General features: G+C 44.0%; 1 protein-coding gene across 4 annotated transcripts in view; it reads right to left on the bottom strand.

Annotated features, from left to right (window-relative positions):
* Window positions 1–6,373: 6,373 nt before the first annotated feature.
* The window catches only part of CAP2 (cyclase associated actin cytoskeleton regulatory protein 2), a 73,702-nt gene continuing 58,524 nt past the window's right edge, over window positions 6,374–21,551 (bottom strand). For all 4 annotated transcript variants that reach the window (XM_007666435.4, XM_039910536.1, XM_007666434.4 and 1 more), the window contains 6 exons: window positions 16,294–16,477; window positions 15,105–15,277; window positions 12,767–12,890; window positions 11,205–11,287; window positions 9,955–10,095; window positions 6,374–7,707 (listed from right to left, as the gene is read on the bottom strand). In XM_007666435.4, the coding sequence (XP_007664625.2) occupies window positions 7,624–7,707; window positions 9,955–10,095; window positions 11,205–11,287; window positions 12,767–12,890; window positions 15,105–15,277; window positions 16,294–16,477 (789 nt within the window). In that variant the 3' untranslated portion in view covers window positions 6,374–7,623. The remainder of the gene's footprint in view (window positions 7,708–9,954; window positions 10,096–11,204; window positions 11,288–12,766; window positions 12,891–15,104; window positions 15,278–16,293; window positions 16,478–21,551) is intronic.

Here is a 21,551-nt window from a genome sequence, read left to right as displayed (position 1 = left end):
TGGTATTAATAATAATAATAATAATGATGGCACTTGTTAAGTGCTATGTGCCAGCCACTGTACTAAGGGCTGGGGTGGGTAATAATAATAATGGTATATATTGATAATAATAATGTTGGCACTTGTGAAGCGCTTACTATGTGCCAGCCACTGTACTAAGGGCTGGGGTGGGTAATAATAATAAAGGTATTTATTAATAATAATAATGATAACACTGAAGTGCTTACTATGTGCCAGCCACTGTACTAAGGGCTGGGGTGGGTAATAAAAATAATAATGGTATTCATTAGTGATAGTAATGATGGCATTTGTTAAGCACTTACTATGTGCCAGCCACTGTGATAATAATAATGTTGGTATTTGTTAAGCGCTTACTACGTGCAGAGCACTGTTCTAAGCGCTGGGGTAGATACAGGGTCATCAGGTTTTCCCACGTGAGGCTCACAGTTAATCCCCATTTTACAGATGAGGTAACTGAGGCACAGAGAAGTTAAGTGACTTGCCCACAGTCACACAGCTGACAAATGGCAGAGCCGGAATTCGAACTCATGACCTCTGACTCCTAAGCCCGTGCTCTTTCCACTGAGCCGGGTATTGTACTAAGGGCCTTGTGAGTAATAATAATAATAATGATCATGGTATTTGTTAAGCACTTACTAAGTGTTAGGCACTGTCCTAAGGGCTGGGGTGGGTAATAATGAATGACTTAATGGAAAGAGCATAGGCTTGGGAGTCAGGGGTCGTGGGTTCTAATCCCGACTCTGCCACCTGTCAGCTGTGTGACTTTGGGGAAGTCATTTCACTTCTCTGGGCCTCATTGACCTCATCTGTAAAATGGGGATGAAGATGGTGAGCCCCACGTGGGACAACTTGATTACTTGCCCCACGTGGGACAACTTGATTACTTTGTATCTATCCCAGCACTTAGAACAGTGCTTGGTTAACAAATACCAACATTATTATTATTACCCCAGTGTTTAGAACAGTGCTTGGCACATAGTAAGCGCTTAACAAATACCAACATTATTATTATTACCCCAGCGCTTAAAACAGTGCTTGGCCACATAGTAAGCGCTTAACAACTACCATTATTATTATTATTATCCCAGCGCTTAAAACAGTGCTTGGCACATAGTAAGCACTTAACAAATACTATTATTATTACAAATCCAACCCACAATAAAATCCTCTAACACCAACCTACCTTGATCTCATCTTACTTGCAACTGACACCTTGCTCACATATTCCTGCCCGTAATTCCCTCTTCCTTCGTATTCATTCAATTGTATTTATTGAGCACTTGCTGTATGCAGAGCACTGTACTAAGCGCTTGGGAGAATACAACAATAGACACATTCCCTGGGGCTCCACAGCACTGGTGCTCACGGCCTTACACTCTGCCACTGCTCCAACTGTAATTTATTTGCGTCTCTTTCCCCCACTAGATTGTGAGCTTCTTGCGGTCAGGGATTGTGCCTCCCAACACTACTGTACGTTTAGTACAATGCTGTGCACTCCATAAGCACTCAATAAATACGACAATGAATACTGCATCGTAATCTCTAAAGCGCTTAGTACGGTGCTCCACACACAGTAAGTGCTCAGTTAATACCACTGGTTGAAACACATCACAGAGAAGCTGAATAATTGAGTGAACAGATGCATATCTACCTAAAAAATACACCTGTACATGAATAAAGTACACAAGGGCTACGGGGTGGCATTGGGCTTTTATGTACGAATCTTTTCATTCTGTTGCTTCCCCCATCTGTAATTTATTTTGGAGCTTGTCTCCTCCACTGGATTGGAAACTCCCTGAGGGCAGGGATTGTGTCTGTCTATTGCAGCCTCTCTAACACTTAGTGAGATGCTCTGCTCAGAGCCGGTGCTCAATAAAAACGACTGATGGATCGACACGACTGAGGGGTTGTGAATTATTTGGGACAGGTTTCTGGGCCTTTGCTGTGCTGTCTGCCTCTCCATTAGACAAGGAACTGCTTCCCAAGCACTTAATACAGTGCTCTGCACATAGTAAGCGCTCTATAAATACCATTAATCGATTGACAGGGGTCCATCCTAGAGGGTAGGATTGCAAAAGTGAGTGAGCCCTGTGGTCTAGTGGAGAGACTACAGGCCTGGGAGTCAGAAAACCTGGGTTCTGATCCCAGCTCCGCCACTTGGACAAGACATTTAACTTCTCTGTGCCTCAGTTATCTCATCTCTAAATGGGAATTAAGACTGTGAGGCCCCATGTGGGGCAGGGACTCTATCCAACCTGAGGGACTGGCTTCTTAACATATAACTTCAGGGACCACACACAAGAAAATAAAATACAGTGCCTGGCATATAGTAAGTGCTTAATAAATCCCATTAAAAAAAAAAAAACGCAAAACTGTGGACCTGCTGTCTTCAGAACCTCTGCCTAGTTTTCCCAGTCTTATAATTATAGTAATAGTTTTAAGCACTTACCATACGCCAAGCACTGAGGTTTATACATGGTCATCAAATTAGGCACAGTCATACCAATATGGAGTTCACAGTTTTAAGAAGGAGGGATAATTGATATTTCACCCCCATTTTACAGATGAGGAAACTGAGCTACAGAGATGATAAGTGACCTCCCCAAAGTCACCCAGCAGGCCTGGGACAGATCTGGGATTAGAACCCCGGTCCCCTGACTCCCAGTCCCGTAGCCCACATCCCTTTCATGAGATTGAAAACGAGGTTAACACTAGTTTAGACGTCCGTGTTTATCTGTTTTGCCACGATTGACAAAGAAAGACAGGGAAGGGATCAGGTGTGGTGATGAGGATGCCCAAGCAGAAGAAAGTCATTTTCAGTGTTCTGGTTATGCAGGGAAAAGAGAGCAGATTCACTTTGTGGGAATGGAGATGTCCTAGTGGGTAAGGAGGAGATGGAGGTAGAAAGGCTGGGGAATAGCGGTTGACGGTGGGGTTTAACTTCATCTTTGACAGTCGGAAGCTACTGAAGGTGTTTCTAAGAGGCGGGATGGGATCAGCAAAGATGTTTGAGGTAAGTGGGGCAGGTAGGATGGTTTAGACTGTGAGTCCATCACTGGGCAGGGATTGTCTCTATCTGTTGCCGAATTGTCCATTCCAAGCGCTTAGTACAGTGCTCTGCACATAGTAAACGCTCAATAAATACTATCGAATGAATGGAGGGGAAGGAAGCTAGACGGGAATCCAGGTACAAGATGATGAGGAGTTAGGCCAGTAATACGGCCTTGACGGCTTGGGATTGGAGCCCCAAAATATTATTGACCTCGAAATGGCCGGGCTTGGTTTGTGGGTGATGTAAGAGAGGAACTCAAAAAGGCTTTAAGCCATAGGGGCGCGTGTAATTGGGGCTTGGTGCTATTGCAGTAATTGGTGCTATTTTTTGAACACCATGTTCAGAGCACTCTATTAAGCACTTGGGAGAGTACAACACAACAGAATAAGCACATTCCCAACCTCTTCCTTGAATTATTTCATTACTGACCTGGTAGTCGTCTCAATGGTGTGGCTGACTCCAAAAAGCGGGTTGGCTGCTGAAAGCTTCCTTTCGTCCTGCTTGCCCTTTGCCTATTTAATTCTTCGACAGAGGTAGTCACACGCCTCTGGTCTCCTTGTTTCCACCAAATGCACAAAACACTGAGAAGCAGTACGCCCCAGTGGATGGAGCACAGGCCTGGGAGCACGGCTCGGCTGTGTGACCTTGAGTAAGTCACCTCACTAGGCCTCAGTTTCCTCATATGTAAAATGGGGATTAGTACCGTGAGGTCCGTGTGGGACGTGGACTGTGTCCAAGCTAATTAGCTTATACCTACCCCAGTGCTTAGTATAATGTCTGGCACATTGTAAGCGCTTAATAAATACCATCAATTGATCCCGACTCTGCCCCTTGTCAGCTGTGTGACTGTGGGCAGGTCACTTCACTTCTCTGTGCCTCGGTTCCCTCATCTGTAAAATGGGGAGGAAGACTGTGAGCTTCACGTGGGACAACCTCATTCCCCTGTATCTACCCCAGCGCTTAGAACAGTGCTCTGCACGTAGTAAGCGCTTAACAAATACCAACATTATTATTATTATTATTATTATTAATAAATATCATTTAAAAAAAATCCATCCAAATGAAACCATCCAGGGCAGTCACCCCTAGATGGCAGCGCTTCCTAAAAAGTATTAATAATTGTGGACTTTAAGTCATTTGATCTTATTTATTGAATGCTTACCATGTGCAGAGCACTGTACTAAGCGCTTGGGAGAGTACAATAGCATAATAAACAGACCCATTCCCTGCCCACAACGATCTTACACCAAGCCTCGAACTAAGCCCTGGGGCAGATACCAGATAATCAGGTGGGACACGGTCCCTGTCTCACATGGGACTCAAAGTCAAGGTACTGAAAGCCAGCTGAACTCCTATTTTTCCCCACGCTACAATAAATAACAACTGTGGCATCTTTAAGCACTTATTATGTGTTAAAAGCTGGGGCAGTACGAGGTAGATGAGACTGGTCACTGTCTCTGTCCCACATGGGGTTTATAATCCATTCATTCAATCGTATATGTTAAGCACTTACTGCTTGCAGAGCGCTGGGTTAAGCGCTTGGGAAAGAACAATACAATCTGATTCCCATTTTACAGATGAGAAAACTGAGGTCTCGAGAGGATAAATGACTTGTCCAAGGTGACACCTTAAGCTTTTGAGGAGCTGGGACTCTAAAATCCAGATCTCCTCACTCCCAGCACCAGTATTTAGACAAGTGAAGGAGAATTTACTTAAAAATCTACAAAAATAGAAAGGGCTGGTGTACCCCTTTTTACTGCTCTAATTCTACTTTGATGGGGAACTGTGGACCACTGGCAAATTTTATAAAAACAATTTTCCTCACATCTTACCAGAACTTAGCAGAGAAGCAGTAGTCTAGTGGAAAGAGCACGGGCCTGAGAGTCAGAGGACCTGAGTTCTAATCCCAGCTCTGCCAGTTATTTGCTGTGGGATCTTGGGCAAGACACTAAATTTCTCTGTCAGTTTCCTCAATTGTTAAATGGGGATTAAATACTTGTTCTCTCTCCTATTTGGACTATGAACCGCATACGGGTCAGGGGCTGTATCTGAAATAATTAATTTGTACCTAACAGTGTGCATAGTAAGCACTTAAACCCCATAAAAACCTCTATAAAATCCCTAACAAAAACCAGGTGTTAAAAATACCCACCACAAGAGGCTACTACTCCCTACCAGAAAACTCCACTTTAGTTCCCCCGCAATATTTCTGCCCTTTGGGGATTTAGAGAAAACAAAATTAGTAATTGCAAATCCCAGTGGCAAATTGGGTCCTTCCCCTTCACCCTTCATGTAGCCAAACCCCCAAGACTTTGGATCCATAAAGAGTCCTTTGCAAGAAGATATTTATGATTACTGGTCCAGATGACAATATCATCATCTCACAAATAAGGCATAAAGGGGGAATCCTCAGACATGTTTTTGAGAAACCACCGGATGTAGTGAAATGCTTCATTGTTGCCCTTGGGTTCCAATCTGGAAATCAAGGGCAGTTACCACATTTTCTTTAACTCTGCTGTGGGGAGATTGGCAGAGAGTGAGGGAATTTTTTTGAAAGTAAATAGGTCCTAAATTTTATGAAAGCTCTGAGTCTAACTGCAGGTTTGGGACCCAAATACAAGACTCAGAGAAAAATTCTTGCATCTAGTTTAGAAGTTAAAGACTTAGGATCTAGTCGATTTTCCTGGTGTTCTCTGCAGTAAACAACAAAGTCATTGATTGGGGATCTTCTTTTTAGCTCTTTGAAGTTTCTCCATCCTAGGCATGGGCTTAAACAGGTTATTTCCTCCTGCTTTCTGAGCCCTAAGGGCAGACCGCCATGGCACAAAGTGTTTTGTGATTCTTGGAAGAACCGAATACACCAGGTTTTGTTACCCAATATTTGAGTTGTTTTATCCTGGACTCTACAACCAAGAGAGAGGTCATTGAAGGCATGAAAAATGGTGACTTTTTACGTGAAGTGGTCCGAAGAGTTTCTGGGGTTCTGGGTCTTTGTTCTACTTCTAGTTCCATTCCAGAAAGCTTCCTGATTTGGATGAGAACAATAATAGTGAAAATGATAGTATTATTATTACTACTAATAATGATGATGATATTAAGTGCTCACTGTGTGCTCAGACCCAGTCCCTATTCTACACAGGGCTCACAGTCTAAGCCGAAGGGAGAACAGGTATTTTATCCCCATTTTACCGTAGGGAACTGAGGCACAGAGAAGTCAAGTGACTGGAAAAAGGGGAATTTTCCTCATTTTCCCAACCTGATTCCTTGCAAAAAAAAAAGAATAAAAGTACAGTACCTGCATTTACACAAGTATAGTTTCATTTTTATTTCAGAACAAGTCTACTGTTGAAAAATGGTATGTACTAAAGCCACAACATAGAGACAAAGCAGTTAGTAAAACTTTGTTAGGTGATCACGGGTTGTGGTTGTTTAGCTTAAATCGTGATGATATTTAAAAACCTGAAGTTTGAACTTTGGGGCAGAATGTATATTCACTTTAGTTTCTGAAAGCAGAACATCGTGATTTCAGTGCCTCAAAGAACTGCATGTGAGCCAAGATGTTTGTAGATTTTCAGGATTGAGTCTCAATGTAAAAATGCCTATCATCTTGTCTAGTTTAGGCCTAAACAAGAAATAATTCCTTTAGTTGTGAGAGGAAATTTGGAAGCAAAGTGTATGGCTTTTGTGTGTGCTTTTGAAGATTGTTCTGCAAGTGGAAATGCAAAATAATTCTCCAAGCAAATCTAATCAACAACATGCAAATCTTTCCAAAATGTCATTTTCAAGGCATCTAATAATTAATGGGTACCAAATAAGACAATCCTACCTTATTCCTTAGAGGGAGAATTTAGATGTGGTAAACAAATGAAACTCCCCCTATGCATAATTAAAATCTTCAGGTGATGTTTTAGAATGTTTTGTTTTGAAAATACTTTCTAGAAAAGCCCACCCATTTTAAGTCTCCTAATCAAGCAGTTTAAAGACAAAACAGTGAAGTATAAATGCAGGCTTTCCCCACATAGTGAAGATGAGAATAACACGGCTTTTATTTTCCACTGGCAGATATGCTGCTAAAACTGGTGTTCTCGTTACAAGAGAGGAAAAGTTCAAACAATCAATAGCCACACTTCCTAGGGCAACGGTTTCACTGCATCATATATAAACTGCCTAAAAGAGGTAAAATAAACATCGAGTTCTCTCTTTTTCTTTCAGCCAGCAGAAACAAAGGAATGCAACAAAACATGATTGAATCATGCATTATTCTGGCTTCTTCGTTGCTGGGTGAAAGCCAGCCATGGGAGAGGAGTGGAATTCTACAAAAAAAATAAAATTCTACTCACATGGCATGATGTAGAATCAAAACTATAAAAGAAAGCAAATTGAGGGGAAATGGAAAGGATTTCAAAATGCTCGGTGGAGCGGGCCAGAAAACCCTCACTCCTTGGGGTGTGGAGCGGGTTCTTAAAGTCCAAATACCACCCAGCTGATGCTTGTTCTTTAACACTGTTCTTTCTCGACTGGGGCAGGGCGGAGGTGGGGGGCAAAGGGGGCTACCCCACAATTTCTGCAGGTTCGGTGACCAACTTGGATCCATCCCATGCTGTCTTGAACTGTTCAGGAACAGGAAATTCTCTCTGGTAAGAGGCAAAGAAAAACAGCACCGGTTGAGTAAGCAGAGGCTTTATTAGGGAAACAGGCACAGGGTTATTAGTGAGACCCTCCCTGGACAAAGCCTTTCTGACTTGGGCAAACTGGGATCCCAAAGAGAATAATGGCCCACCCTTTGTAAAGAGTGAATTATAGAGCTCTTTGAGTGTCCCAACCGGGTCCGTTCCCTAGCAAGAGAAGATTTGAAAAGGAACCACGATGGTGGTGATTCCAGGAGGAGAGCTTGACAGGAAATAAGCAAAGATGTTGAGAACAAGGAGCCCAGGCATCATATTTACTTCTTAAAAAAAGCTACCCCAACATTCGTGACTTCTCTGGATTTAATCAGAGTAACTAGGGCAAACTCTAAGCTGCCAATCCCAATGGAAGAATTTTCCAGGGAGAACTCTCATCTCCAAGAGCCTCAGACACAGACATGGGAATTTCCTACTGAGTGGTAATTTCCATCGGGAAGCATCTCCTCCTCACAACAGGGTTTGCAGCTCCACACAAAGCAACGTGGCACAGTAGATAGGCCTGGGAGTCAGAGGGACCTGACTTCTAATCCTGACTCTGCCACCTGTCTGCTGTGACCTTAGGCACATCACTTAACTTCTCTGTGCCTCAGTTACCTCATCTGTAAAATGGAGATTGAAACTGTGACCCGCAAGGAGGAAAAGGACTGTATCCAACTTGATTAGCTTGTATCTGCCCCAACACTTGATAGAGTACCTGGCACAGAGTAAGCACTTAACAAATAACATAAAAATGCAAATTTGGAGGGGTTTGGGTGCTGACTGAGGGCAAAAATCTGAAGACTCCACCTTTGATCCATCAAAGTTCACTCTGAGACTGGGGCCATGATCTGATAGAGGCTACCAATGATGATCAATTAATCACTTTTTGATTGATTGATTACTGTGTGCAGAACACTGTACTAAGTGGTTGAGAGAGTACAACACAACAGAGTTGGTAGACATGTTCCATACCCACAGTGAGCTCACCGTCTAGAGATGATAATCATATTTAAGTGCTTTCTGTTTGCTAATCACTGTACTAAGCACTGGGGCAGACACAATCCCTGTCCCACAGAGGGCTCACAAAATGAATTTTCCCTGTTGAAAATTCCAGATGATTCTGTTTCCTCTTGATATTTTGGAAGAAAAAGCTATCACTAGGTAGATCAGATACAGTGGGGTTCTTTAGGATATTTCCACAGGGGTTCTGTCTCCAATCAATAAGTCGAGGGTGTTTATCGAGTGCTTGCTCTGTATACAGCACTGTACTAAGCACTTGGGAAAGTAAAATATATCTGCCTTATCTGCCTAGCTGAGGGAATGACCTGAATGAATATGTTAGCTAGAGCCATATGATAAGCTTATTTAATACCAAGTTGTGTCCAGTGGTTTTTTTGGAAGCAAAAGTTGGCCTTGTTGCCCATGAAGGTGATTCCTCAATAAAAGACAACTCTTTTAAAGCAGGACCTGAGCTGTTTGACTTCTGCTTTTGACTCAGTCCCTTGATCCCAAGATCACCCTTAAATCAGTCAGTCAGCCAATCATATTTGTGGAGCACTTACTGTGTGCAGAACACTGTACTAAGCACTTGGGAGAGTACAGTAGAACAATCTAACAGATTCAGTCCCTGCTCACAATGAGTTTACAGCCTAGAGGTCAGCCATTTTACCTCTCCCATTTCTCCTGCAGAAACTGGAATGACTTTTGTGTAAAATCCTTCGAAATGCTGCTGCTACTAAGGGTATTTGTCAAGCACTTACTGTGTACTAAGCGCTGGGGTAGATATAAGTTAATCAGGTTGGACACAGTCCTTGTCCCTCAAGGGGCTCACAGTCTAAGGGAGAGGATGAACAGGTATTGAATCCCCATTTTACAGATGAGGAAACTGAAGGCTAGAGAAGTTGCCCAAAGTCACCCGGCAGGCAAATGGTGGAGCCGGAATTAGAACTCAGGTCCTCTGACTCCTGGGCCTGTGTTCTTTCCCAATAGGCCACACTGATCCTCTACGGAAGAGCTCGGATGATTCATGCAGTGTTGATAGCAGCTGTGCTGACTAGAAAAGAATATGGCAATCCTTGTTTGGCACGTGTTCTGTCTGGGAGGAATTATGTTACTTTAGCTCTTAGCTGAACAATTGATTAGTCAGATTTGCACAAAATACAATTGACGAAGAGGGAAGGCAAGAAAAGCCTTGCCACCTTTTGAAAATACACTTACATAATCACCATCCTGAGGGATAAGTATGTTCATTTCAGATGACTTGGCGCTCACAAACTCACAGTCTAATGATTCTTCGCTGAGGTAGATGTGACAGCCTTCTGTTTTATTAATTGAAATCGTTGGCACTTTCCCCATAACCTGGAGGAGAAAAAACCCCAAAAACACTTAGTTCCCACGCTAATGTGTAGCTGATAAATACAGCCTTATCAGTTCAATCAATCAATAGTATTTATTGAGCACTTACTCTGGGCAGAGTACTATATTAGGCAGTTGGGAGAGTACAATAGCTAATAGACATGATCCCTGACCACAAGGAGCTTTCGATGTAATGGACCACTGCTCGCACCATATTCAACATCCTTCTGAAATCCCATCTTCTCTGGGAAGTCTTCCCTGATTCATCACCCGTCTACCCACCCTTTAACCCTTCACCAACTGCTACCTCAGTACATCCTCACCCCCTCAACCTTTGGGTACTTAATCCCCACCATAGCACATATGTCTATATCTTTAGGTGAGAAGCAGGGAAGCCTAGTGGAAAAAGCATGGTTCTGGGCCTCAGAGGACATGGGTTCTAATCCCAGTTCCACCACTTGTCTGATATGTGACATTGGGCAAATCATTTCACTTCTCTGTGCCTCAGTTCTCTCATGCGCAAAATGCCCGTTCTTCCTCCTACTTGGACTCTGAGCCTCATGTGGGACCTGATGATCTAGTATCTATCCCTGAGCTTATTAAATACTAAGCACTAGGGTAGATACAGGTCCCGCATGGGACTCATAGACTAAGAAAAAGGGAGAACAGGTGCTGAATCCCCATTTCGCAGATGAGGGAACAGAGGCCCAGAGAAATTATGTGACTTGCCCAGGGTCTCAGAGCAGATAAGTAGCAGAGCTGGGATTAGAACCCAGGTCCTCTAACTCCCAGGTCTGTGTTCCTTACGCAAGTCCGGTTCAGTTAAAAATATTTTTACCAAAAAAAAAAAAATCCTCTGTGATGATAAATGAGTTCTTGAAGACAGTTTGAGTCTCTTGGGAAGAAGGAAGAAGAGAACTGTGGGACAGTGCCATAATGTAAGAGAGACCTCCCTCACAACTGCAGATGAAAGTCTGGTGAAAAACTGAGATTTTTCTGCCTCGAGATCCTGGGAATCAAGTTTTCGATCAGCAACAGTTGGCAGGATGGACATTTTTACCTTCCGCTCACACGGAACTCTGTCCGTCTTTCTCCCTGGGGTTGGGGCTCACCTGGATTTGAATATCCTTGCAATTGATGATTTCCACAATGCCAACAACATTATCAAACACGAGGCCAAACTTCTTGCAGTTGTCTAGGAAAGCAAACAAAAACACACAAAAAATATGCAATTGAATGCATGAAATCAAAGCAAGGAAGTCCGATGAATTATGAGGTGTGTGTGGTGGAGGTGGAGGTGGGGATTCTGCCCCCACCTTGTTCTCATACATAGGGTCTTTTTTTTTAAATGGTATTTGTTAAGCGTTTACTATGTGCCAGGTACTGTTCTAAGTGCTGGGGTAGATTCAGATCAGGTTGAAAACAGTTCAAATCCCTCATCAGGGCCACAGTCTTTTTTCTCCAATTTACAGATGAGGTAACTAAGAAATGAAGTGACTTGCTAAGAGTCACATAGCAGACAAGTGACGGAGTCTGGATTAGAACTCTGATCCTTCTGACTCCCAGGTCTGTGTTCTATCCACTAGGCCACACTGCTTCCCAGGATTGCTAAGTGGCATTTCAAGCCAGCTGCCCTTTGACCTTTCCCAGGGGAGATGGGTGACTTGTCCATGCTGACGGTGAAACCGTCAACACCGGGACAGCAGTCTCCAAGATTTTGCCCATGAGACTTTTTTTTTTAATAGTATGTGCTAAAGCATCTATGTGCCAGGGACTGTACTAAGCACTGGGGCAGGTACAAACAAACCAATCAGGTTGGACACAGTCCACGTCCCATGTGGGACTCACAGTCTTAATCCCCATTTTCCAGTTGAGGGAACTGAGGCCCAGAAAAGTTAATTGACTTGCCCAAGGTCAGACAGCAGACAAATGGTGGAGCCAGGATTAGAACCTAGGTCTTTCATTCATTCATTCATTTATTCATTCAATAGTATTTATTGAGCGCTTACTATGTGCAGAGCACTGTACTAAGCGCTTGGGATGAACAAGTCTGCAACAGATAGAGACAGTCCCTGCCGTTTGACGGGTTTACAGTCTAATCGGGGGAGATGGACAGATAAGAACAATGGCAATAAATAGAGTCAAGGGGAAGAACATCTCGTAAAAACCGATGGCAACTAAATAGAATTGAGGCGATGTACAATTCATTAACAAAATAAATAGGGTAATGGAAATATATACAGCTGAGCGGACGAGTACAGTGCTGTGGGGATGGGAAGGGAGAGGTGGAGGAGCAGAGGGAAAAGGGGAAAAAGAGGGTTTAGCTGCGGAGAGGTAAAGGGGGGGTGGCAGAGGGAGTAGAGGGAGAAGAGGAGCTCAGTCTGGGAAGGCCTCTTGGAGGAGGTGAGTTTTAAGTAGGGTTTTGAAGAGGGGAAGAGAATCAGTTCTGACCTCCAGGCCCATGCTCTATCATTAGACCACACTGCTTTTTGTAAAGCCAGACTCCCAATCATGGCTTGGAGTCAGCCCACCCCAGATTTCATCTCCTGAGTTGGGGGTCCCTTCTGGAACACAGAGCCATTCAGATAAGCCATTGCAGAGCTGAAGCTGGGTGCAGGGCTGGGGAGGGGGAAATCCAGCTCAAAATCGAATCCAAAACCACACACCACCTTACCAATTGTGATGGAATTAATCTTTCCTTTCAGTTGAAGGGTCGACTTATTGCACTGGAAAATGTAAGCCACTTGCTTCAGCTCCGTGTCTGAGATCACAAGGTCGTTTTTGTCCTCTTGATATTCCTGAGAAGAAAATAAACAGAGGGTGCAGATAATAAAGGGTGCAGAGGTTCCCATGATCCTTGGCACTGTGGTCTCTCTGCCAGAGACATTTCCTTCCCCACCTGTAAATTACTAAGGCAAATTACTATGGCAAATGACTTATCATCACTGACTTAGATTGCTAGCCCTGTGTGGAACAGGGACGGTGTCCAACCTGATCAGCTTTTATCTTCCCCAGTCCTTAGAACACAGAATAAACGCTTAACAAATACCACAGTTATTACTGTCATTTTTAGAAAAGCCGACATCATTTTAGCCTGACTCCAAAACGGGACACTGCCAGTCCTGCAGGGAGCGACACTGGCATGGAGATCCAGCTCAAGGCCGGGATTCCCGTTGATTCTTTTCCCAGAGCTGCAGGGGCCCTCTCGTGGCTAGGAGAGGAAAGGAGAAGGAAGAAAGCAGGACAAGTCCAAAATTTCCGGAAGATTATTATTATTAATAATTTCATAATAATAATAATAATAAGGTATTTGGTATGCGCTATGTGCCAGACACTGTATTAAGCGCTGGGGTGAATACAAGCAAATCGGGAAGGACTCAGTCCCTGTCCCATGTGGAGCTCATGGTCTCAATGCCCATTTTACAGATGCGGGAACTGAGGCAGAGCGAAGTGATGTGATTTGCCCAAGGTTGCAGAGCAGACAAGCTGGGATTAGAACCCATGACCTTCTGACTTCCAGGCCCATGTTCTATCCACTACACCATGGATAACTAATGCCACCCTCTCCCATCAAGATCGGCTACAAGTGGTCTATAACAACAAACTGTGGTTCTTACTGGATTTGTCTTTGTTTATTTGCTCTTTTCGATCTGATACCTGTCCTTCCTATCTCCATTTAGTTTGAAAGTCTCTTGCGAGCCAGGGTGGGTGTCTGAATCAATAGCCTTGTACCTTTCCCCAGTGCATTATGCAGCTTTCACTCAACCCTGCAATAAATAATATTAAAGTCTCCACAGTGAGTTTGAGACGGTGGTGAGGTTCCATGCTGGGGGAGAATCCCTGACAAGACCTGACTCACCAAGAACCTAAATTTTTGAGATTTAGGAAGTGAAGGACTTTTTCAGACAGCCTGGCATTCCCCTCCTAATTTTTTTTTATGGTATTTTTCAAGTCCTTCCTTTTTTTCAGGCACTCTACTTCGCCCTGGAGTACAAGTTAATCAAGTTGGACATAGTCTATGTCCATGTGGGGCTCACAGTCTTAGTCTCCAATTTATAGATGAACTGAGTCACAGAGTCATGAAGTGATTTTTTATGGTATTTTTCAAGTACTTCCTTTTTTTCAGGCACTATACTTAGCCCTGGAGTACAGGTTTATCATGTTGGACATAGTCTGTATCCCATGTGGGGCTCACAGTCTTAGTCTCCAATTTATCGACTAAGTTACTGAGTCACAGAGTAATGAAGTGACTTTTTTATGGTATTTTTCAAGTGCTTCCTTTTTTTCAGACACTCTACTTAGCCCTGGAGTACAAGTTTATCAAGTTGGACATAGTCTATGTACCATGTAGGGCTCACAGTCTTAGTCTCCAATTTATAGATGAAGTAACTGAGTCACAGAGTAATGAAGTGACTTGCTGAAGGTCACACAGCAGACAAGTGGTGAAGCCAGGATCGGAACCCAAGTCATCTGACTCATGGGCCTGTGTTCTATTCACTAGGCCTCACTGCTTCTCTAAACAAGACCCTGCTAGCTATTTCCTGAGCTGACAGAAGAGCTTACGACTGGGAAGGGACTCGGCCCTGTAGAGACCTGGGCTCAGTTGACGTTGGAAACAATCCTCCCATAATCCTACCTTTTCTAGGCTGTAGGTTGGACTGAGCCAGTTGTCTCCTGGTGGCTGATGACGGCTGACGGGCTACTTGCCCTCTGCTCCCTCCATTCCTGAAGCACAGCTTGGGTGTATTGGTCCGGGGTCAAGGGAGGACCGGGGGAAACTAACTAAACCAGGGCCGGGGTGGGGGATCCTGTCCTGGTACGGTCTGCGGCTCCTCCCCTGCCCAACTCCCACGATCCTCTGCTCTAGCCTGGCTAGGACTTTCAGACTCAGAGTTGGAGGTAGGATTGGCTATGGGGTTGACCCCGTTAGGCTATACCTACCCCAGCACCCTGTCAGTCCTTCCTGACCCGCACCACCACCTCAGGTAGAAAGCTTTCCTCGAGATACTCACCACTCTCCATTTCTTGCCTTCCAGCTCCAACACAGGGGGATGGTTCTGCTGAGGAGGAGGCTTGGGATTAGTGGGGCTCGGAGTGTGACTCTTTGTGGGGGTTAGGGTTTGTCCTTGAGCCCTCAGGTTAGGATTCTTGTGGGTTTTCTGATCGTCAGAGACATGCCGGAGGCCTAAAAGATCAGAGAGAAAATCAGGGGCGTCGGGTCCCGTGGGAAGGAGGGGGAAGGATGGCTCCCCCAGCTTGGGGGACTTACAGGGAGACTCACATTCGAATAAATGCATCTTCTATGATTGAAAACAAGTCCCATAAAACTTATGTACATATATGTAGTTTATTTCTATTAATGTCTGTCTCCCCCTCTAAACTGTGATCCCTCCTGTATAAAAGATTCCCAGATTTATGGACCTATCTTGGAAAACGAAGCACTAAAAATGTGCTTTTTAGCCTTCAGCAATCTTCAGGTCAGAGCAGAAAGGTCGGTGTGGGTGTACTACTAAACCGGGATATGCTCACTGAATAATTCCCCCCCCCCCAAAATCCTGCCACTCTACGGTCAGTCAATCACATTTACTGAGCAATTACTATGTGCTTGGGAGAGTTACTTCACTTCTGTGGGCCTCAGTTACCTCATCTGTAAAATGGTGATGAAGCTGTGAGCCCCATGTGGGACAGGGACTGTGTCCATCCTGACTGGCTTATATCTATCCCAGCACTTAGAACAGTGTGTAACCCAAAGTAAATGCTTAACACCATTATTAAACTGCAATAGATATAAACTGCAATAGATACACGGAGACTTTAACGTTTTCCCCATAAAGTTTGGTCATGGGAATGAATCCTGCGGCAAAGGTTTCTGGGTCCTAGATTTGGGGAACAGCCACTAATGAAGACTTGCCCACTGAAAGGAATAATAATGGTGCTAGGGGAATTCCACAGGGTTGGGGTATGGGGCATGAGGGGTTCAACAGTTGCCCAGCACATGGAGTGGAAAAATTCAAAGTACCCCATTGGCCCACTGGCCCCATCGTCTCATAGATACTGAATGATCTTTCTTGCATCCTCAGTGGGGGCTGGGGATTGGGGAGAATGAGCTGTTTTCTTTCACCCCCTGGGACTGGGGAGCAGGTGTGAAACTCCAAGTTCTTGCCGCCCCCCACCCAGGGATTACTGTCTCTGTTCTCTCACCTCTAGTGATTGCTTCTCCTTGGTTGAGCTGAGCAAACAGCGCAGAGCGGGATGGAGAGGACTGATCTCTTCCATTTTCACTCTCGAACAGGGGAGGTGGTCCTGGAGGTGGAGGAGGAGGAGGAGGAAGGCCTGGCCCACCAGTGAGGGTCGATAAAGCGGAGGCCAGTGATGCAACTGGACCCTGAAGAACAGAGAGATGAAGGGGGAGAGAGCGAGAGAGAGAGAGAACACATTGAACACAGTTTGCATTAAGCAGCTCTAACGAAAGGTCATCCTTGTCTGATATTTTGACGTCTTCATCTTTCCGACATGTTTGTTGCCCTTACTCTTAAACTGTGAGCTCCTAGGGGGCCAGGGACTGTCTCTATAACTCCTCCCTGAACTTTTTTACCCCAGCACTTTGTATCTTCTTTATTAGTGTCACAGTTGCTTTCGGCTAAGAAGGATTTCTTTGACTTGTGGATGTTAAGAATGGTTGGAGACATCCAGACACTTGGAATCTCTGCTCGGGTTCTGAAAAAATAGAGTCCAATACAGATTCTCAAGGCAAAAGGAGTCAGTTCCATCAATTCAGAGGTGTTTTGGGGGAGCATGAGGAAATACTGGAACAATTCAAATTCTCATAATGAAGATGCTTTTTTCAGTGGTATCTGTTAAGCGTTTAGTCTATGTCAAGCACTGTTCTAAGCACTGGGGTAGATACAAGATAATCAGGTCTGACCCAGTTCTTTTCCCATATGGTATTGATCAAGCACTTACTGTGTACAGAGCACTGAACTAAGCTTTTGGGAGAGTACAGTACAACAGAGTTGGTAGACATGTTCCCTGCCCACAAGGAGCTTACAATCTAGATGGGGAGATAGACATAAAAATAAATTATGGTAAAATGGGGATTCGACATCTGTTTCCTCTCCCCTCCAGACTGTGAGCCCCATGTGGGATAGGGACTGTGTCAGACAACTGTCTTATATCTACCCCAGCACTTAGTACGATGCTTGGTACATCGTAGGCACTTAAATACCACAATTATGAAGCTGATGATGATAACTAGTTAGCAGACATCAAGCACTTCAAAAAAAGTTTTTAAAAGATATTTATTAAAGTGCTTACTATATTTCAAACACTGTTCTAAACGCTGGGGTAGGTACAATTTAATTAGGTCTATGTGTCACAGTCCCTATCGGACAAGGAGCTCACAGTCTAAATAGGAGGGAGAACAAGGATTGAATCCACATTTTACAGTCAAGGAAACTGAGACATAGAGAAGTTTAGTGATTTGCCCAGCACTGTGCAAAGACCTAGGACCTATCACAAATGATACCTTTTAGACTGCAAGCTCCTTGTGGGCAGGGCATGTGTCTACTAACTCTGTTATATGGTTCTCTCCCAAGTGCTTACTACAAAGCTCTGCACACAATAAGAGCTCAGGAAACGCCCCATTGATACCTAGAGTGGGCCACAGGTCAGCATAAGAGGACGAAGAGAGAAAAGGGATCTGCCTTCTTTCTCTGGATTCTGCTGCAAATGATGTGGAGATTTGGCCCCAACTTGAATGGAGGAATTTTGCCCAAAAGTTCAGATTCTGCAGGCTGGCAAAGCTTGTGATCATACTCTAACCCTAGGTCAAAACCTTTAATGCATCTCCTCCCCACAAAAAATATACTTGCCAAATACTAATCAGTGATCATGGTCTAAAATTATTGAAGGTCTTTTACAAATGATAGTTTAATTAGTTTAAAAAAACCCAACTGTACTGCTAACCAAGTTCCTAAGAAGAAAACATTAAAGCAAGAGGTCTGTTCCCACTCAAGATAACAGAGAATTTAATTTTTCTGGGCCCCAAAATTGAGAAACAATTCCAAATACATTCTTACACACACACCCCCCACCTCTTAAGAGGGAACATAGCCATCTTTCTAAGCTGTGTCAGGGGCTATAAGATATTGTTTGAAAGGAATCCATTAGGAAAATTCATATGCAAATACAAAGATACAACTCTCACCCTTTATATCATCACCACGGAGTCAAAATAACACCTAAAAAAGAATCTGAGGCAGAATGAGCCCAAGATAGAATGAACCCAAGGCGGAGACTGAGATCAGGGGAGATTGAGAAAGTGGGAGATGGAGACAGGGAAGGCTGAGATGGAGGGAGACTGAGGAAGAGTGGAGGGGTATAGGGACATAAGAGAAAATAACCGCAGGAGACTGGAACTGTGTTATAACAGGCTCAGGGAACAGGTGGGTAATGACACAGACATTAGTCTTTTGTTAAGGTGTCTTTTCTGTAAGAGTAGCTTAATGGCAGCCCTACTGCCTATAACATTTTAAGCCACCTGTCTCTGAAAATTCAAAGTGCCCAGAGATATAAGTTACAAGAAGAAACAGCTGATACACACAGGCTGCTCCTTTTGTGACTTTTTTTTTGGCTTCCCCCCCTCCCCGTTTCTATTTCCCAGTCAGACTTTGTGTGTAACTCTCAATCTCCAAAACTTTCCCTAAACATTGGGGTGGAGGTCACCTGTTCTGGATTTAATGTGCTATGATCAGTTTTTTAAATGATATTTGTTAAGCGCTTACTATGTGCCAGGCAGTATCCTAAGCGCTGGGGTAGTTACACATTAATCAGATTGGGGACAGTCCCAATGTGGGGCTCACAGTCTTAATCCCCATTTTACAGATGAGGGAACTGAGGCATAGACAAGAGAAGTGACTTGCCCGAGGTCACAGAGCAGACAAACGATGGAACCGGGATTAAAACCCAGATCCTGCTGACTTCCAGGCCATGCTGCTTCTCATTTCCAGGCAGGAGAGCCAGCTTTGACTAAAACACTTACCATTCTTAAAGGCCCAATTAAAAAATCAAGGTTATTTCAATCACCACCTCTCTTCTTAGAGTACTAAAGTGCCTCACTGACTATCACCAAATTCCCAGCTCTGATCTTGGATTGTAAGAATTCAGCTCATCTTCACTCCTCTCAGGAGAGAGAAAAATAGAAGAGCAAACAAGGATTTTCCCCAAACCTTTTGGAGCAATGTCCCCTTCATTCTCTTCTCACAAAACTATTTTCTCTGCAGCCTTTTGCTTAGTTGAAGGTTCTGGTTTTCCATAATCAAAGTTAAGCATAGACTCAAGGCTATTTTCCAAATAAATCAGGAAAACAAGTTGAAGGCAAAGAACCTTTTTTCACCCAAATTAAGACTTGGCCAAGGGGTATTTTAATCCCATTGCAAATAATGCACTTACTGGAACATGTCATTAGGTTATTATAGTTTCAGAATTTTCAGATATCCTTACCCGCCCTGCCCTCTGCTGCTGGGCACTAGCTGTCAATCACTAAGCATGATGATGCTCATTTTTAAAATATTTAGAGCCGTCCGATATTCACAAGGCCAGCCTGATGAACTCAAAAATATCATGGCTCTTTGTTCTGAACCACTCATCTCTCTTCCCTTTCATATTTAATCATGAACAGGACTGCGGACACTGCCACGATTAAGCAGCGGGTGGGCAGCTTAATCAGTGGGCAGTTAGTGGAGAGGGCATGTGCCTGGGAGTCAGGAGGAGCTGGGTTCTAATCCCAGCTCGCCACATGTCGGCTGTGTGACCTTGAGCAAGACACTTTACTTCTCTGTGCCTTAGTGACCTCAGCTGTAAAATGGGGATTAAGACTGTGAGCCCCACGTGGGACAACCTGTTTACCTTGTATCTACTCCAGTGCTTAGAACAGTGCTTGGCACATAGTAAGCGCTTAAAAAAATACCATCATTAAATGGCACGTTAAGTGACTTGCCCAGGGTCACAAAGCAGGTAGGTGGCAAAGATGGGATTTGAACCCAGATCCTGTCTTCCAGGCCCGGGCTCTTTCCACTAGGCCATGAAGTCTTTGGGCCGTCTGTGTGACCCTGGTTAAGTCTCACATTTAAACTAATATTGCTAGGGAATAGAATTTTGTAAACTGCTGTCAATCAATCAACAGTATTTATTGAGCACCCACTGAGTACAGAGCACTGAATAAACGCTTGGGAGAGTATAACAGATTAAGCAGACATGGTCCCTTTCAAGGAGTTAATCTAGTGGGGAATCCAGAGAGGGAAATAACTTTCAGTTAGGAAGAAGGAAAGTGGATATTACGAATAAGCTCCTACAAAAGAAGAAAATTGCATTTTCCAATGCGTTATTTTCCCCATCCCTAACACCCCAGTCCATATCTTTACACTCTGACATTTCCCCTACCTGTAATTTCTTTTAATGTCTGTCTCCCTCAACAAGATTAAGTTCTTTTTTTAAAAAAATGGTATTAATTAAGCACTTACTTTGTGCCAGGTACCGTATTAAGCAATGGGGTAGATTTAAGCTAATCAGGTTGGACACAGTCCATGTCCCACCGTCTTAATTTTACAGATGACGTAACTGAGGCACAGAGAAGTTAAACCCAAGGGAATACAGCTGACTAGTGGAGGAGTCAGAATTAGAACCCAAGTCTTTCTTACTCTCAGGTTCTCTCCACTAGGTCACGTTACCTCTCAAGCTCCACGATGGCAAGGATTTCTATCAACTGTATTGTATTGCCCTCCCCCTAGATCTTAGTACGGTGCTCTGCACATGTTAAGTGCTCAATAAATACCCCTGATTGATAGCTATCTTATGTTCTCTGGCTGAAAGGGAAGGGGAGAAGACTAAGATTTCAGCAAGTCTAAACGTTTAATAATAATGTTGGTATTTGTTAAGCGCTTACTATGTGCCGAGCACTGTTCTAAGCGCTGGGGTAGACACAGGGGAATCAGGTTGTCCCACGTGGGGCTCACAGTCTTAATCCCCATTTTACAGATGAGGGAACTGAGGCACCGAGAAGTTAAGTGACTTGCCCAAAGTCACACAGCTGGCAAGTTTAGGAGACATTCCTCTCGATTATCCTCCAGCTGTTTGTCCACTTTGCCAGCTCACTTATGTATGTGTGCACACACCCACCCATGTCCCGTCAACATTCTGAGAGATCATTCAGAAAGTGTTACATTTCAGCAGCGACAAGCAGCAGCAGTTGCTTGGGGCAGCTGCCGATTTAATGTAAAGGACGAGAGGCAGTTCCAACACTTAACCCCTCCAAGAGGTCGCGAGTTAGGTGACATATTAAACTAATCAGTCGGTCATATTTATTGAGCGCTTACTGTGTGCAGAGCACTGAACCAACCTCTCTAATCTCCTCAGGTTATGTCCCCTAAACTGCCACCTAAATACTGGGATACTCACAGCCT

The sequence above is a fragment of the Ornithorhynchus anatinus genome, chromosome X2, assembly GCF_004115215.2.
Source record: "Ornithorhynchus anatinus isolate Pmale09 chromosome X2, mOrnAna1.pri.v4, whole genome shotgun sequence".
Lineage (NCBI taxonomy): Eukaryota > Metazoa > Chordata > Mammalia > Monotremata > Ornithorhynchidae > Ornithorhynchus > Ornithorhynchus anatinus.
This window is presented reverse-complemented; position numbering and strand designations above follow the sequence as displayed.